We start from the raw sequence: 19,449 nt of genomic DNA, 5'->3' as shown, positions 1-19,449 counted from the left end.
CCCCTTTTCGAACTTGATTGCGTTTGTTTATTTTATTTCACCGGCTGTGGGAGAGCGGAAAGAACGCATGGCTTTTGGGAATCGGAGATGAATGAAGCTAAAGATTTTTAGCATATGTTTTCTGTTTTTCATAAGCTTCTAAATTTATATTCCGGCATTTCTTTGATTTTAAAATAATTTTTTAAATGGTAGCAGACATTTAAATATGAATCAAAGATAGAACTAAATTGACGACGTTCAAGAAATGAATATTTCTAATTCTCTGACTTTATTTATATTCATTATAGGTAAGAGATTAAACGGAACTACTTTTCCTTTTTCTATATAAAAGGTATTTACTGTTATTAGTAACAATGTTATTTGGATTAGATTTGCTTGAAGAATTGTGATGACACAGCTGTTTAATTTTTTGTTGCAAATTCCTTTAATTATATGCAAGTGAAGAAGTAATAGACAATATTTATTAAAACTAAAAGAGGGTTTTAAATTTTACAAATTATTTCTGTGATTTGGAAAAAATCTTCTAACATATTAAATACAATTGCACCTTAAAACATAGAACTTTGGCATTTACATATTACCTACACATGTTGAATGGTAACATCCTAATCAGAAACTTTTTCTTTGGGCTTGTAGAAAAGAGGCAAAAAAAGAGTCTTCTTACTGTCAATAGCCATTCCAAAATGGCCAATAACTATAATATGAAGTATATATACAATTTATGCATCATACTCATATGTATGATAAGCAGCTCTATACAGTAGACCTCCTTTTGCATGTATTAATATTTGGTAATACTTTTTACAGAATTGATTCAAATATGTTGTGAGCAATTTTATTAGTTAGTAAGGCAGAACTTTTATTAGTCGTTAAATATTATATTTTACTAAAGAAAACGATGCATTTAACTTATATATCGGCTATGCATTTTACTATGAAGGATTTTCTTCATAACAAATACATTTTTAGTGTTGCATTTTGAAATTGTGATTTGAAAGTGTAAATATGCATCTATATAATTTAAAAAAAACATTTATTCATGAAATACATATTAATTACATGATATGAATAAAAAAATAATTTAATTTTTCAAATGATTAAGTTGGAAATATTTATGGTTTTAAAAATTGTTTTTAGTTTTACTCAGAAAACTAAATAAATGTATTATTATTAATTTACTCTACTTCATTTTTTAAAAGATTTTTTTTAATTTTTTTTTTTTTTTTTTAGGTGGTGTGTTTGCACAGTCAGAAGTTTGCAATCCATTTGAATGCTTCAATGTTTTAGACACACTATTTCAGTATAATTATGTGGAAGAGCCATGCCAGTGAGTAAACTATTTATTTATTGGCCTGCTACCCCTCCCCCTTTAGTCATCTTTATAAATTTAGTAGTCTGACTTGCAAACTTTTGTAGATGAATTTAATATGTAGCAGAAAGAAATTAGACATTTAAATTTTTTAAATTATATCATATTTAAAGAAAAGTGTCGTGCACATCTTTTTTGCTACTGAGTTGCTAAGAATATTTAGTTAATTTATTTTACTATAATAATTATTTTAATTGTGATGTAATGTTCAAGCTAAAACTACAATGTGAAACCTCTCTAGAAATGTTAAATAAACAAATTAGATTTTGACATTGCATTCCTTTAAAATAGGGATTCCATGTTGGCTTGTATATTATTAGGCATTTGTACTTTTAGACAATTTTCAGAGGGTGTGTAGTATCATGCAAAGTATTTAAATTTAGAAACCATTATTAAGCACCTTAGTTTTGAAAAAGAATACTTATAAATTTGCTTAATTCTCTCAGGAAGTGTAGAAAAAAATTCTTTTATTTATTTATTTTTGTTGAATATGATAAATCAAAAATTTAGTAGCCATTCACTCTTACTGTCGTTTCCTCCTAATGGACAGCGACATATTTTGCTCTTTTTCCTTTCACCCCAATTGCAGCAGGGTGAAACGGTGACATAATCATATATATCAGAGTGAATGGAGCAGGGTTTTCCCTCGAGCTGCAGGTGCGGAGATGAATAAAGTATATTTTTTTTAGTAAAGAAGTTCAATAATTTAACCTCAAATGGAGTCAGATAAGTTGATTTAATATTTCCTTAATGGCAGGACTACAATAATAATCGTCAACAGCCATCAACAATATGGTCATAAAGGTTTGTTTATTTGATTTATCAAGAAAGGAAACAAGCATAAAAGAAGAATTTGGAGAAGGAATACAGGGTGAAATAAATCCAGGGTACCAACATATATTAAGATAGTACTTAACGACTTCCCCCTTCACCTTCTTTCTTTCACCTTGTGTAGCATCATTTATTAAAACACTAAAATGGCTATCCTGAAGGAAATACTGAGTCATATTTGCTGGGACTCAACAAATGTTCAAATATAAATTTTTTGTGTTTTGGATAGTAAAGAGTTTATTTTAGTTATATCTGATAAATTCATGCTTAATCTTTTATGTGTTATTAAAAAAATATATGCAGATTGGTCCTGTCAACAGAAAATTGGAATGAAGCAAGATGCCTAAGAATTACAATGAAACTTCTCTAGTACGTTACACATTTAATCGTTATTTGTGTTAATATTTCTATTTTGAGGAATCTTTTGAACACCTATGAAAAGGATTTTTTGTACCATTTAGAATTATAATTCATTTTGGTGTGTAAATATATTAGTCGATTGCATAAAATCCCATATGATGTTAACTTGAAGCCAAACTTTCAATGATCAAATTTATTTTGCAACTTTTTTTAATATCCTCAGCCATTTGAAAATTATTATTTGTTGGACTAATCTTATCAAATGTTAAGTTTTTTTAAATTCAACTTAAAATGTTTTAAAAAATAAATAGAAAAATTATATAAAACTTTTATTTTTCAGGGTTCAGATTCTACCATTTTTAATGATTTTTCCTTTTTCTCTTTTTGTAACTCATAGAATTTGTTTCCCAGTGAAATATTTCCATATAGGTCTAGTTAAAATTTTGTCCTGATTGACAATGCAATGTGCTGTATAGACTTAAAGTTAAGAACAAGAATTTTTTTTTTTTTTTTTTGTGGTATTAGAGACTATGGATTTTCCTAAATTTTGATTATAAGTTTAATTAAAACATAAAAACAGATTTTTAATGTATTTCCGCCACAATATCAAAGCACAAATTGCACAAAATTTTTTTCACTAACTTAAAGGATAAATATTTGTCAAAAGTAGTTTTCAACTAGTATCTTGTTTGAATGAATAATTTTTCCTTTAACTTAGTAATTTTTGAAAAATTAATTTTAGACACAGTTTGTAACAATGATTTTTATTGTAGCGAAATTCAAAGCAAAATCATTGGATTGTTGCATCACATGATTTTTATTGCTGTTAATATTATGATAAAAAATTTATTATTATTTTTATTTATTTATTTATTTGCTTTAATTTAAGCTTTAAACAAATTTAGTGAATAAGATTCTTTACTTGATCACTGTTGTTAAATTTTGGGACTGTGCAACATGTTGTATCATACTGACTTCAAAAATTACTTTTTTAAAACCATTTTAACTAATTTTTTTTCATTTTGATTTTGCTTCTAACTAAAGAGCTGACATCTTATTAGCTTTGACAGTTTGTTTTTATTATTTATAAAAATTACAAATTAAAATATTTTCATTTCTTTTAAAATATGTAGACATGTTTGTTTGTTTTTTTTAATTTTTTAAAACTTAAAGAGAGAAAATTTTATTTATTTTTGCTTATAGATTAAAAAGCAGGTTTTTATTAAATTTGGAAAATGTGAAGTGTTAAAAAAAAGTCCTTTTACTAAATTGCAGTAGAAAGATGCAATAAGATAATTTTTTGTAATCTGACCATTTCTAAATGCTACTACTTTTTTGTGTTACAAAAAAAAAAAAAAAAAGTTGATTTAAAACAACTTGTTTAGAACTTGGCATTGTTCTATCATCTGTTTTGAAGCAGTTTTGCCAACCTCATAATGATACCATCCTAGAATGCTTTAGCTCTTAGTTTTATAAAGTTGCAAATAAAATACTCTAGGTTGCTAAATATAGCAAGTTAGTGCAGCAAGACATTAACCCTTTTCATCCCATCCATATCACATTTTATTTATTGCTACATATATATAAAATCTAATAAAAAACTTTTGTTCACAATCTGCTTCAACATCAGTGTGACATTTTCAGAAATAAAGTATCTATCTAAATCATCTAGTATTTTGATATTGGGAAAGATCACAGATTTTTATTATTAATCTTATTAAAGTTAATAATAAATTTTTATGATCAAAATTTTATGCTTTTGTCAAAATTATACAAGACATTGTATCAATACAAAAATAAATAATAAAATCTAAAAAGTTCACATTTAAAATTGAAAAAAAATTATAAAACTATGGATTTTTATAAGAAAGTGTCCTGTGTTTAGGAAGTATGCAGGTTTATGTATGTATGCATGCATCTGGGTTGTCATGTCGCTAGGAGCACTGAGAAAATATTCTGAAAATATAATATCATGAAATATTCTATAGAATTTAAAAATCATCTGAAAAAACAGAGAAATTTGAATTTTTCATAAAAGCCAAGATAATGCAGGGTATTTTAAGTTGACTAGTTTCCGTTTTGTTTCCTTTTAAAAATTACTGCTCTCTGAATATGGCACAAAGAAAGGATCATAGCCAAGCACCAAAAACAAAACAACTGTGTAATTGGAGTAAACTCGCCCTTTTTTTCTGCTGGCAGCCCTTTTTTTTCTGTGTAGATCAGCCTAGTTTCAATTTCGGAGACAGTTCTGTTTCCATCATATTCCCGGTTTGCAGCTAATGAGAATGAGCAAGACTGCTATAACTGTGTTAGAGAATAGAATAAATTTCTCTGATGAGAATAGTAATTTCTCAACTTCTCTGATGAGAATAGTAATAACATCTCAACCAGTGGTACCTTTCTTATATGAAAAAGCTTTTCATGTTAAATATTAATGAAAAATATTGCCAAAAGAAGAATAATCGAAGAACAAAAATATTAGATATCTTATTTTTGATAAAGCTTGATGATCATAAAAATTTAAGGCTGAGAAAAAATGCCGATATAGGAATAATGACTATAAGTTACTTGATTACTATTGGAACTGCTAAAACTGAAAAAAAGGGGGGGGGAGAGATGTTTTTTAGCATAGTGTTTTATATTTGTGAAGAATACCATAAAAAATATTTGGATGCATGCCCAAACATTTTATTGTTTTAAAACCTGCATCTTGTTTAAATCCACATTGATCCTTGTTTTTTTCCCTCTCATTAATACTGTGGAGTATTTTTATTTTATTATAACCAGCACATGAGTGCTGTTGCACGTTTCCTTTTATATTGCATATATGTCCTAGAAAAACACATGGAATTTTTCTTTTTTTCCCCAAAATTTGAATGGCAACATTGATGTATGCTCAAAAATATTTTTTTACTAAAATGCTTAATTTTTGCCCCAATTTATCACTATTCATCTAGTTCCATTTGGGGGGGGGGTTTAGTTTTAATGATGAAAACTCAAAACTGTTCTTCATTGTTTCTTTAATTCATATTCTTGCTTAGAAACATTTATCATGAATTCAAAAATATTAACATTGTGTTCCTTATATTACTCTAACATATTAACCATGAAACTGTTATAATATCAAAATATTGTACTACTTTTTTACTTTCTTTTATACAAAAAGAAGATACTGTAATCGTCAAAAAGTATGTTTTTGCAATTATATCTGTCTGAACATAATTCAAAAACACTTTGACTTGATTGATGAAATTTGGTATATGGTCTTTTCCTTTACTGTGATCATAGATTCCTATTGAACAAATCTAATCACATGAAGTTTGTCTGAGCACAAATTAACTTGATAACTGTCAAAAAATATAGAGTTAGATACATACAATTTGGTACACAGTTTTAGAATCTAAAGAGTAGATCAATATCAGATTTTGATCAATATTCAGATTCTGATTCAACTGTTCATTCCCATGCTGGTAAGCACAATAGTTAAAAGAATGTAATGATTTAAATATATGAAGTTTTGTGTCAAATTTTAGTTTCGGTCAATCGGTAAAAAGATGTCCAAATACATATTTGGTTTCCTTCACTATATTTTAAAATGCTAATGTGGGAAACTGAAAATAAAAATCTGAGCACTCATAATGTTCATAGCCATGTTCAAGGTTCATAATTTTAATTTTTGGGGGTGGGGGATTATACCTTTGCTTATTAAGGAGTATGCAAGAAAGTTTTGGAAAAGACCACTCCCAATGTTTTTTTTTTTTTTTTTTTTTGTAAGTTGATTCTAATTGTATATTCAGTATTTGCAACTGTCCATTCAATTGTTTTATTGCTGAGGCAGATGAGTGTATGAAACCATAATGTCTTTTTTCCAAACCAGATTAACTATAGAACTGATGGAGGAAAGATATCTAAATAACTACTGAGCAAATGGCTCCCAAATTTAAGATAAAAAGTTATCTCATTAGAATTTATACAGAATTAAAGATAGTTCTATTGAAATTCATTTGTTATTGCATGGGCTACTTAGCAGCTTCTATAATACTTCATTGGTTAATTTCCACCTTTTAACTTTAAAGTGTTTAAACCCAAGTATTTGAACATTGTTTTATGTATGTACTTTATAAATAAGTAACTTATAAACATTCTAGCTTTTTATTAGTTATTTTAATTTATATGAAATTCTTTCTTAGAAAAGTGACCAAATTAGAAAAATGTGCAAAAGCGTGTTCTCAGAACTCCATGGACAGCATTATCATAAGAGGAATAGAAGAAATGAAAAAAGATGTGTGTGAAAAGGATCATTGTAAGCAAGCTTTTACATTCTGCATTTTTTAATGATAGAAATTTCCATAGTATTGATGTACAAAATTAAAACAAATTCAGATATGTAAAATATAAGAATTATATTGTTGGATGTAAATTTTAATTTGTAATGGCATAGAACAAGAGTTTTTCAACCTTAGTGAATGTCATTTAAATGTGTTTTATTATGGCAAAAAATTTACAGCTTTATTTGTTAATATTAATTAGTCATTGTAGTTTTTGGTATTGGTGTCTAGCAGTCACCCCATGTTCACTTGGCAATTTTCAGATTATACCAATATTGCAATCTTTTGATGAGATTTCACAGCTGTGATTTCTAATTTTTGCAACCAAGATTTATCATTTAGGTAGTCAATAATCTGACATTAAAATTGTGCATTGCTTTAAAATGCACATTATTTTTATTTTTTTGCTAAATTTATTGAATTTTGGTTGGTTTACATTTTTATTATTGCAAATATATGGTTAAAATCTATTACCAAATTAAAAGATGAATGCATCAACATTTTTAATTTCTAAAAAAAATGTTTAGTATATGTGTATTAATTGTCTGAATATTTAATTTCTTTTTATTTTCTTTTAATATTAATTGGCCAAATAAAGAGATAGATCATTTATCTTTTTTAATGTACATGTGTTAGTTTTTTCTTTATATATATATCACTTGTTTTCTGTGATAAGTCTTTGATTAGCAATCTTTAATTTATCAATTAAAATAGTGGATACTATTTCATTTTTTCAAAGAATAAATCCTTAACTGTGCAAACAAGTATGTTAAAAGAACCATGACTTGTAATTATATATTAAGGTCAAAAACATTAGGAGATAAAATTTTAAAAGTCAGAAAAAGTAAAAAATTTTCCATATTGGAAATTGATGTAGTGATCCCAGATTATTTATTAGTGCTTTATTTAAGTATTGTTTGGCTGAGGAATTGTTTTCTATCAAATGATGTAAGAAATAGCTTAATATGTATAAGAAAACTACTATTGATTGAATCAATTACATGAGGGAAGTGTGTATCCTACATATGATGCAAAAGTACAATGAGTAAATGGGGACATTTTTAAAAGTTGAAACCAATAAAATTTTATTTGCCAGATGTAAGAGCAATAACAGTATGACACTCCCACAACAATGGATTTTTAAGAAGAATATGCCATAGAGATAGCCAACATTTTGTATTTCAAATCTCTATAAAAGATTCTGCGACTCATAAATTGTGAAAATCATTGAACATGTAACAAATGGAATAATCTATTTAAATTTATGGAAGTAATATGATATGGAGCAAGTTGAAGAATTTCTCACTTATCTGTAAATTATAAGTACAGCTTTGTGGACTTAGCTACAAATATTCAAACCCAAAATGTAGAAAGAATGTGGGGTTCAGAGTTCCATGCTAAAAAAAAATGTCATGGCATAGCTTGGCATTATCTTAAATGATATCTTTTGAAATTTCTAAGGGAAAAATACTTAAGAAAAAATGGTGCCTTTTCTTAAATTGCTAAAAAGAATTTTGGAAATATAATCTATAATGTAAGCAATGTGTTTTAGAAATATAATGATTTTTTAACAATTTTGAAAACATAACTATAAAAAAATTGAAAAATTTAATACTGAATATTAAAGAAATTTTTAGGAAACATGCAAATGTTATTGTTATCACTTAGTAACCTTTTAAAATAAGATATCATAAATGTCAGACCTCACCAAAATGTAGCATTCTTGGCATAATTCTAAAGTCACCAATAAAATGTCAGGAAGCAGCAAGTTGTATCACTAAGTTGATAGCCAATCTTGCATTATATCTCAGTTGCTTGGCAATAAAATCTAGAGGTTGCTATAAGACAGAAGTATCTAATTTTTTAAAATTTGGTGTCATAGCATAAGAATATATTAAGGAGTTTTTATTTAAAAATATATATAATAGAACTTGACTAATGGCAATTATTATTTTGGTTCCATCGACTTCAAATTATCCAGATTTTATTCTATATCTATGTTCATATTTCAGCTTTTTCATTTACAATGATAAAATATGAAGAAGTAATTTCTGAGCATTTGCATTCATTTGTAATTGTTGAATAAAATTGTTGCTCCAGGAAAAAATGAATTCCCATTATTACTGATAAAAGTAGATTCTATTCTTAATGTTAAATGCATCATATAACAATATTAAAGAAACAATCTAATTGCTTTTCTTCATGACATAGGATTAAAAAAAACAGTATAATATTTAAATAATATATTACAATATTTTATACTCCTTGTTAACAAAGATGTATGTATATCATTCAATGTGTTAAATATATTCAAAAAATATCTAAAGAAATATTTTTTTTAAGCTGCAATTCCTTTGCATTATTTTTCCCCCAGTTCTGTACTCATATTCAAGATTAAATGAATTTTGATTTGATTTCTTATCTCCAAAACTATTGTAAATATTTTAGTAAAATTAAATATATGTGATATAACATTAAAAGCAGCATTTGTATGGACTTAAGCAGGATCATTCTTGAGAATCATCAGCATGAAAAACTCTATGAAAGAAGTTACTGCATAAAATAAATTAGTTAAGTATATGATACTTTTCTGAAAAATGAAAGAATTTATGAATTCTTGTTGCAGTTAAGTGAACAGCATTGTTTGGGTCAGAAATATCCCAAATATGAGCTACAGAGCTGAAATATGGAGATCTGATTAGTCAATCCATACATGGTCCATCCTTATTTTCCAGATATCATCCATCAAAAAAGTTCTACACAGATATGTTTTTTATATAAAATTAAATTTGAGCCAATTGCATTTTTAAAAAGTTTTTATCTCTTTTTTAATAAGTTAGAAATCAGAAAATAGTGTTGAGAATTCAGTTATCCGCTGATTTCCCTGGGCGGAACTAGCTGCCAATCATGTGTCACGTGGTCTCCCTGTTGTTGTTTAGTATATATATATTTTTTTTTCTAGCAGAGGCGAACTGGACTCCTGTACAAGGGAGAGTGTTGTCTCGGCTCTCGGATCCCGGCTCTTTCCGAGAGATTTTTATGTGTAGTTCTCTAGGCTTTCTACACTAAGGCGTATTCATGTACCTTTTGTTGTTGATGTTACCAATAAACCACAGAAAAGACAACATGTGTCTTCAAGTCATTTCACTCCAGAACACAATCTTCACTATCGAATAAATTATGGTTCAATTAAGAAATGCAACGATAATTTACAAATAAGTTTGTTGTGTTCTTCGATGAACATGGATTGAAAATCAGTTGTGAGGCCCTCTGTCCTCCAATATGTAAAAAAAAAGTATAAAACAGTGAATATTCGATGAGTCAGTCAGACATCAGATTAAATAAGCATAGATTTTCATATCTATGGTAGAGGTTTTTTTAATTGCTGTGATTTATAGAATGAAACCCTATTTGCGCTTTTTCATGCAAGCTCTGGTTTTTGCATTGGTGACGAGTGAAAATGTTCGTCTGATTGAATTTTTTAAAAATAACTGTTTTCTGTGTTTATTGGTTAACTATTTATTGGTTGATCAGATGTCATAGATTAAAGAGTATATCCTACAGAACATATCTGGAATGTTCTTATGAGGGCAAATGCCATATGCCTGCTTCCCAAACTTTTAAATACTATTTCATTACGGGAGAGGGACTGGCTTAAACTTTCTCATATCCAATATGAAATTATATTGTTCAAACCATCTCTATTTATTTTTTCTTATTGTAACTTTTTTTCAGACTTTTCTGCATTGACAAGCTTGCATTTGTATCCATATTTGTTGTATGTTTTGCTTGGGTTTTTATAATTATTATTTTTCCCTTTTTCTTGCATTCTATATTCTCTCTTGCTGTATGTGCATATAATTTCATTAAAATATGCTTTGTAGTCCTGAAGATAATATACCAAAAGTAAAAATAAGAAAGTTAGGAATATAGCATTGAAATTTCTTTTAAATAAATACCCTAATTCTGAATTAAAAATTTTAAGATGTGACTTTTTTGTTTAAAGAAAATACTTTTTAAAACTAAATTTTATCATTTTGTAGAAATATTGTAATTCTTAGTTAAAAATTTTAAGTAATGACTTTTTTGTTTTATTTTAGCATTTCAATTGGCCTATAAATGTGAGAACAAACATAAATACCTGCTCTTTGCTTGTATTTATGAAAATCTTCATTTAGAAGCTTCGGAGCATGATGTCAATCAAAGTCTCTTAATGTGCAGGTTATAAATGTTTCTCATTTGATTTGATTGATATTTTTATTTTTTCATAGTAATTTCTTTTTGCAATATCATATATATATATCATATTAGTACTTCTAGATATATCTTCTTTTTATAATAAATTTTTTTCTATAGTATTTAAGGCTATTGGGAAGAGATTGTAAATCATTTGATTTTATATAAAATATCATTTATTTCATTAAAAATGAATTTCTTAAATCATGTTATAATTTTTAATATTTGAGAAATATTACTTTTTGATACTGAAAATTAAAATTACTCTTTCTATCACAGGCAAGCCAGCGAAGGTCAGCACTGTGATATACAGAGCTTGTCTTTATGTACAAGTCGAGAACATTATTTGTCTGAAGTAATTCTGGAAAGTTTTTTCAGGCCTATGGAAAAAAAGCATTGTCGATTTGCAATTAACACAATTTTTGATCTAAAATTGAAGCCCTTGTCATATATGGAAGGTAAGTTTTAAATGCGATTGATTTGTTTTCTTAATTATCAAAATATCTCATAAATTTTAGCATAAATATAGCTTTATATCAAATATACTAAATCTACAGGCCCAGATTCTAAGCTCTATTATGCACATTAATTTTTGGTTGCAAAATCATTGATTGCTCGTGCTGTCATTAACTTTGTTGCTATTGGCGATATGCGAGGATCGAACTCGCAACCTTTGGGTTCGTAGCCGAGTAACAAGACCACTAGACAAAAGAAATTTCTCATGTCTCGTAGCTGTTATCTGGCTTATAAAGCGTCACCACATTACTCCCCCTTCAGTGCGTCGGAGGTGAGACGAATGATTTTGTGTCCTGTTTTTGCTGTTATTAGTGGTGATATATTGGCTGTAGCGTCTTATCCATTTTTTTTGGCTGATTATTTATCAGCTTTATTTATTTATTGGCTGATTATTTATCAGCTGCATTTTTTTTCTCTCTCTTTTTGGCCGATTATTTATCAGCTTCATTTTATTTATTGGCCGATTATTTATCAGCTTTGATTTTTTTTTCTATTTATTTCTGGTAGAGGGCGCTACAACAGTTGTATGAAGTTTGCGTATTTTCGTCATCGGGTCACCAATGTTGCTATTGGCGATAGGCGAGGATCGAACTCGCAACCTTTGGGTTCGTAGCCGAGTAACAAGACCACTAGACAAAAGAAATTTCTCATGTCTCGTAGCTGTTATCTGGCTTATAAAGCGTCACCACAACTTCTTCAATAAAAGTTAACAAAATGATATAGAAAGCCATATTTATACAAGCAGATCACTGATATTTTCTAAACGAGGCATATTTAGTTTATTCACTTATAATTTAATCTTTCCTTTTCTTATTTTGTTTTGATTGGTCTTTCTCTTTTTATATATTAGTATCGTTATTTTTTTTTAAAGTTTTTTACAAGGATGAGTTTTCGGAATATTTTTACAATCACAATGAAATCATGAATGAAAAGATTTTTTAAAGCTCTGTTTTGTAAAAATTACAATATATATATATACATACACCCACACACATACAATGCTTGTGTGAATGCAAAACTAAGCTGAATTTGTTAACTAAAATCTAGTAATAACTTGCATGTTTGAATTGTTTACATGCGTGCTTTATCCAAAGTCTCAGATGCACAGTTTTTTTTTAGATGGATAAGAGGGGGGGGGGTAGATTTTGAGTGGAGCAATTGTGATGATAAATTGAAATCATCAAAAATGAGAAGTTCAGCCTAGAAATCATTCATAAGAAGATCAAAATGGAATAAACAATATAGAGGTGCAAAGCATTTTTGTATATGAAGCAACATTTCTGATCTGCAGGAGCATAATTGTGGTGCTGTGACAGAACTCGCTTCTTTTTGCCTATTGAATTTCTGGGAGTGGGGAATTCAAGTAGAGAATGCTTAAAATATTGGTATGATAAAATTCAAAATTTATTCATTTGTTTTATAAAAGTACGATTTGCTTGAATAAAAAAAAATATTGTAGTCATATAAGAGAATATGTTTGCTTTAGCTTTTGCAGTGATTGGAGCAGAATTGGTAAAAAAATAATAACAATAATGTTGATAGTCCATATAGTTTGAAATTATTTCAATTTACTTTGAATAATGAATGTATTTATAATTTTTTATTACCAGCAGAAATATATAGCTATATATAGTGAGTTGAAATCATATATTGGTGCCAAAAGAATCACAATATGATTCTTGAGAATTGGTGAGTGGAGCAAGCAGTGAGTTTAACCCTAGTTTAAACTAATTCTTATATGAAAATTTAATGTATAACCTAAATGATATCTTCATCATCTGTCCTCATTTTAAATTTATGCTCCTAAGAATCCTAATATTTCTTTAAATCATATCTTAAATTTTACAAGTCTGTCAGAGATATATATATTAAATAAAAAACTTAAATGCAGGGTATCTATAGTATGAATATTACATAGTATGTAACTCATGGAAAATTTCTTAATTAAGTTTTACAACAAAGCAATTTATAAAACTGTTAATGTTTATGAAATGAAAGTTAAAATTTAGAAAACTTTTATAAGATTTTTTTTTGATTTATTACTTTTTTTATGCTTCATATTGTGTTTGTACTGAGGCATTCATTTAAGTTTTATATATCTGTAAAATGTTATAAAAATAATTATTTAATATAAATTTTTTAACTTAATCATTACATTATGCATTATTTTAGTTATCAGCATTCTTTTTTTTTTTTTTTTTTTTTTTCCAATTAATACAAAACTCAGAGATGAATGAGATATTTGTTCTAGGATTAGTTTAAAGAAAAGAAAATAATTGTGAACAATGTGGAATCAACAAAAATAATTATGATGAAATAATTTTCTTAAAATAAGCTTATATATACAAGAGCAGCATCTCAAAATTATCAGAACAATGTTTCATCAGCATCTAATATTACCACTTGCAAACTGATTTTGCGATTCATTTTGATTCATTCATTCATTTTAATTTTGCATTCATTATGTTTGATGTTGCTTACATGCATAGAAAAACCCTGTACAAATCAAGAAAGTTATCATTGACGACCAATTGTAAAATAATAGTATTCTAAAATGTTTAATATCATCTATTCAGAACAATGAAAGTTTTAGGTTGAAACAGTTGAATTAAGTAGTTATTCAATCTGTGCTCTCTATTTATTGTATTTTGGAAATGAATGTTAATATTAAAATATAGTTTTTCCATTAAAAATTGTGTGTTTTCATAAATTCCACAACCTTTATGGATATGTAGCTCCTTATATCTTTTTCTCTATTTTACAAAACTTACCTATATAAACCTCATATGTAATCTTTTCAAAAGTCATCAATAGCACTTTTGTTAATTTACCAAAAATAGTAGATGAAATATTCAATATTGTTGCATTATAGCTTCAAATATGGTTTATAAAAAGATTTTGTAAATACAGTCATCTTTATAAGTTGTCTATTTTACTTTGTGTATATACTTTGCTAAATGTTTATTTCCAACAGCTCAACAACTTGGTGAAGAGAGGGGGGGAGGTTGTTTGAAACTTTTGCACAGATTTATTAGCTTCAGTGTGCTTTCCAAACTAAATTTAATTGCATTTGTACTTTTATTGTGATAATCTCTACTATAAAGCTCTTTTTTCTTTAATCTTGGAAAAAGTTTTATAAATCTTGTTTGATATAAATTATATACTTAGTTGGCAGCTCTAATTCTAAATCTGATGATTGTATAGTATTTTTTAGTGACATCACATTAATATACTTCTAAATAATGGTTAAAATGCTTCTAAAAACGTTTTAATGTTTATCACAATTGATATATAAGGTGTTAGTAAAACTTCTTTTAATATTATTTTAAACTATCTGTAGTCTTTAATCAGTATTAAAGTGCTTAATATCTACTGTGGATCATGCTCAGACTATGTCTAAAGATGATTTTTATGCAGATATTAATGAGCCAAATAGTATTAAAGTGAAAGTTGCTGCATGTTTGTCAGCTTAGATAATCAGGTTGGGGGTGTAATGTAGTAGGCCTCCACGCGGTGCACCCTGATTAGCATTAAATCTGCTACGGCTTTCACTCCTATGTTCAACCCATTACAATGGCAAAATTGTGGCTATTTACATCACATTAAAGCATCTGGCTATCTGCCCCTCATCATTCTACTGAGTGTTTATTTTATCAGACCCTTGCCTTCTCTTCAATCTCTTGCAAATAGACAATACATAGATAATACCTGTACACTGGAGTGCAGAGAGCTTTCAACGTCAAACTGTTTCTTTCCAGTGGATCCCAGCTCAATGCGGGATTCCTGGGAACGATTCTGCCGTCTTTTCGGGCAAAAGGAGGTGCAAAAGTCCTCCAAATTCCTTTGAAAAGCCTCTCATTTCATTCAGTTAAACTCCTGATAAAAAGAAGGTATGCCTCCAGGATAGAGCAGAGAGCACTGTGTGACTGCCAGTAAGCCATGGGCCTCACTGCACAGATGATCCCAGATTTTCCTATAAATGCAGCTGTGACACTTTTCCGCCTTACTACAGGCCATGACTGTTTGCCTGCATACTTGTATTGACTTGAGCTTTGTGACTCTCCCTTATGTCCTCTGTGCAGACAACAAATTTTTGATGCTACTCATCTTGACTCATGCTCTACACTTATGTTTATAAATTATAAAGTTCAGAAATATTGGAAGGCTAGAGACCTAATGGCGCATAGCCGATCTTCTGGGCGTTTGTAATAAATATATGGTCAGATTGTAGGGGATTGGTTTAATGGCAAATAATAATTAAAATAAATAAAAATCTTATTTTTTGTATTGTTATTTTTTATTTGTTTCCTTACTTTCCTGTCGCATCTTAGTTTTATGAAAATGAATTGTTACATATTCTTCAATTGTAATTTAAAACCCCTCTAATCTTAAAATGTTTTTCTCTTCTATCATAGACTATAAGAAACTTGCTGAGTGTCTGGATAAAAGTAGTCCTCATGTGTCTGAATGCATACCTAAAAAATGGGTTACCTCTAATGCTGTAATAAATGCTCAGTTTGAAACTAAATTATGCAGGTATGAAATACAGTTGTTGTGTTGAATTATATGATTCTGATTATTGTTTTATTCATATTCTGATAATTTAAAGTAAGAGGAAGCAAAATATTTAAAATGTCTGTTATTATAAACAAAATTATTTTTGAGAGTGATAAACAATTGTTTCTTTTGTTTTGTGCATTTGCTTATCTTCTTTCTCTCATTTTTATCTAGTGTACCATTAATTAACATTATTTATTCAAAGGTAATTAATTATTTTTAATGAATAAATGGATTACATTCATTTTAAAAGTCCTCTTTATATTTTGCAATGTCTTGGACGATATTTTTAATATAATTTATAATGAAATATCAATTTGGAATTCTGTAACCTATTCAGTCATTGATACTTTAGCCTAACTTGCATGAATTTAGTCAGTTGTATTAACATTTGCTTACTTAACTAACTTAACAAAAACATTAAATATAGTAAACAGTTTTTAATACAATATTTATATTTGCAGTGGCTAAAAATTCTACCTTTTCCCATAAAGAAAATTTATTTATTGCTCGGCATAAAAATATTTTCTATTTTCCTTTGTCCCCATGAATGATAAATAAACTGTCATATTTTAAGATTGCTGCTTTCGTTTTTGAAAAGGGGAGAAATTTTTATAGCGAGAAGTTTTAATTTTATTACAAAATATAAGATGAATTTTACCTCCAGTTGAACCTCAGTGGTTTGGTGGCAGAGTCTCAGCTTTGTAAATTGGGGGGTGGGGGTGGATACCATATTTAACTAACCTGCAACCTCAACCTTTAATCATATTTAACTAACATGAACCAAGTTTTGTCTACAAATAAGAAATCCATCGAGATCAAACATCCTCCCGCTGATGTATTGTGAAAGTTTAGAGAAGAAGGCATTATCATCTTTGTCATCTCATTACAGCTCAGAATAAGAAATTAGCCCAAAATAGTCCTTTTATAACTTCAAAAAGGGTATTAAATAATTTGACTAAACCAAACAAATAATTTTAGCACTGTGCTAAAATTATGAACACAAAAGATTTTTTTAAAAATTCAGTTGTATTTTTTAATTGTACAATAATAATAACAAATTCATTAAAAAAAAAATTTTTTTACAAGATATTGCTATGTGACATAGTACGGATAGTGAAAGAAATACATGTAGTGAAAAAAAAATGATAACCTTTCATAAGAAAATTATATATGTGCATTTGCTGCTTTAGAATCGTATTAAGTAGACTGATAATTAGATTTCAGTTTCTGAGCCAAACGATTTCAGGTTCAAATCCTGATCCCTCTGATGATGTACTTTTGTTCTAATGTGTATTAAATCTGGTGTCAAGAATAAAAACTTTCCCGTTGGCGTGGAAATTTTTATTGAGTATGCTTACTCAATTTTTATCCTTATCAAATAATCATAATTCAGAATAACAATGTTTATTCCAAAATAAATCGACAAGTTACTTCAAAACAAGGGATTATTATATCTACTGAATATTTAGTGATCATGGAGTCCATGTATAAAATTCTTCTATATTGTTTGTGTTTCATATTTTAATATATATTTTATTAAATATATTTCATAATTCAAGAACTATTTTTTTAACATTATAAATGATATTAAAATTTGTTTAGTGTGGCAGGATGTTTTAAAAAAGGATTTTTACTTCTGTTGATTTTCTTCTTGAAGTGGCAATTGACCAAACTCGTTTTGTGCATATTGTTATTAAAATGTGGGAGATGCAAGAGTCATTTTTTACTCTCAAATAAATTCAAAAGTTATGATTATTTAGTGTAGAGGCAAATTTGCACTCAAATTGCAAAAAATCGCCACTTTTGTGTGTGTGTGTGAGAGAGAGAGAGAGAGAGAGAGAGAGAGAGTTTCGTACCTAAGGTATATTAAGAGCAGTTTTAGGAATATATAAATATATTTTGGAGTTTAAAAGAATCTTCGTTAGATTTTTTTGCTTGAAATCATATTTAAAAAAATTTCGAAAAGATATTAAATTATGTTTTTGTTGTTAATCTGTTTTGATGAAGGCTCATGTTAAAAGAAATGGTAGAAAAAAAAGTTTAACTTGAACATCACAAATTCTAAAATGGGACAAAATTATTGTGTACTGATTTTCTGGGTTCTTATTTTTTATTATTAATAGCATTATTTTTATTCTCTATTTAGGGCTGGTAACTCTTTTCTATCCTGTGTGCAAGATATCATTCACAACAAATGTGGTGAACTGGATGATACTTTTGCTACCATTGGTCAGTCACTATATAAAACTTACTTACCTCATTGTTCGAAGCTTACTCAGGTCTCTTCTGCATTTAAAAATTCAGAAGTGTCTGATAAATATTTAAATGAGGTTCATGATATTTTTACCACAGATACACCAAAAAATACTTCAGAAGTAGTTGTAGTGCATCAGCATGTTGTTATAAATCTCAATTATCATGAGAATGAGACCAATACTGCTACAGTGAACAGGGTTTTGAATGCTTTCATTATAATATTATTTATTAGTCATTGTTATTTTAAAATGTTATGTAATTAACTCACACGGTTGGTGAATTTTACAAGTTCCTAGTTTGTTTGTTTTTTTGTGTGTGTATTTTTACTCAAATTTGTGTTTTTATTTTTCTTATCCTCACTAGGGTTGCATTTATTTATTGTGTTTTCCATAGATCTTAGGTTGTTCATGTATTTGGCACTTATAACAAAGGGAGGTCCTTTGTTGCTTACAAAAAATGCATTTTAAATGTGCATTATTAAATATTTTTCAAAATTGGCCTCAGTATTTATTTGGAAAAATATTCAAGGTACCTCCTCTGTTCCCAAATTTTATTATTAAATTATTAATCTACATAAAAAAATTACATTTTATTAAAAATTATTTCTTTATTTAAGAAACATTTGATAGTGAAACTGTTGAATCTTTCAACTATTACTTTTACATTTATCAAACTATTGTCAATAATGGGAACAATATAAAATTTTATATAGTTATTCCTATTTTTGGTAAATAAGCATTAAATTCACACTGTTGTATATGCTAACATTTTAAAGATGTAAATGTTTGTGTAACATATACATCTTGTTATTAATTTCGTTTAAATTAAAATTAATTAATTAAATAGATATTATATTTTTCTTAATTTGTTTTGATCAGTTAAAATAAATGTATTAAACCAAGAGGTGTAAAACTATTTCAGAAATTACAATTGCATTATTAGATTGTTCATTGCTTAATTTTCCTTCTATCTTATTTTTTTTTTTTTTTTTTT

At 27.7% G+C, this 19,449-nt stretch overlaps 1 protein-coding gene across 2 annotated transcripts; it reads left to right on the top strand.

Moving 5' to 3' along the window:
* Nucleotides 1-47: 47 nt before the first annotated feature.
* On the top strand, nucleotides 48-18,981 carry LOC129969328 (uncharacterized). 2 transcript variants are annotated; one of them, XM_056083856.1, is made up of 7 exons: nucleotides 48-287; nucleotides 1,231-1,327; nucleotides 6,751-6,863; nucleotides 10,989-11,109; nucleotides 11,404-11,582; nucleotides 16,056-16,176; nucleotides 18,347-18,981. In XM_056083856.1, exons 1-7 carry the CDS (start codon nucleotides 245-247, stop codon nucleotides 18,717-18,719), a joined length of 1,047 nt encoding a protein of 348 aa, XP_055939831.1. In that variant the 5' UTR covers nucleotides 48-244; the 3' UTR covers nucleotides 18,720-18,981. The 2 variants fall into 2 exon arrangements, with proteins under 2 accessions (XP_055939831.1, XP_055939832.1); XM_056083857.1 differs by lacking the exons at nucleotides 48-287; nucleotides 1,231-1,327 and adding an exon at nucleotides 2,518-2,569.
* The last annotated feature ends 468 nt before the right edge of the window (nucleotides 18,982-19,449 follow it).

Source organism: Argiope bruennichi, chromosome 5 (assembly GCF_947563725.1).
Source record: "Argiope bruennichi chromosome 5, qqArgBrue1.1, whole genome shotgun sequence".
NCBI classification, from domain to species: Eukaryota; Metazoa; Arthropoda; class Arachnida; order Araneae; family Araneidae; genus Argiope; species Argiope bruennichi.
This window is presented reverse-complemented; position numbering and strand designations above follow the sequence as displayed.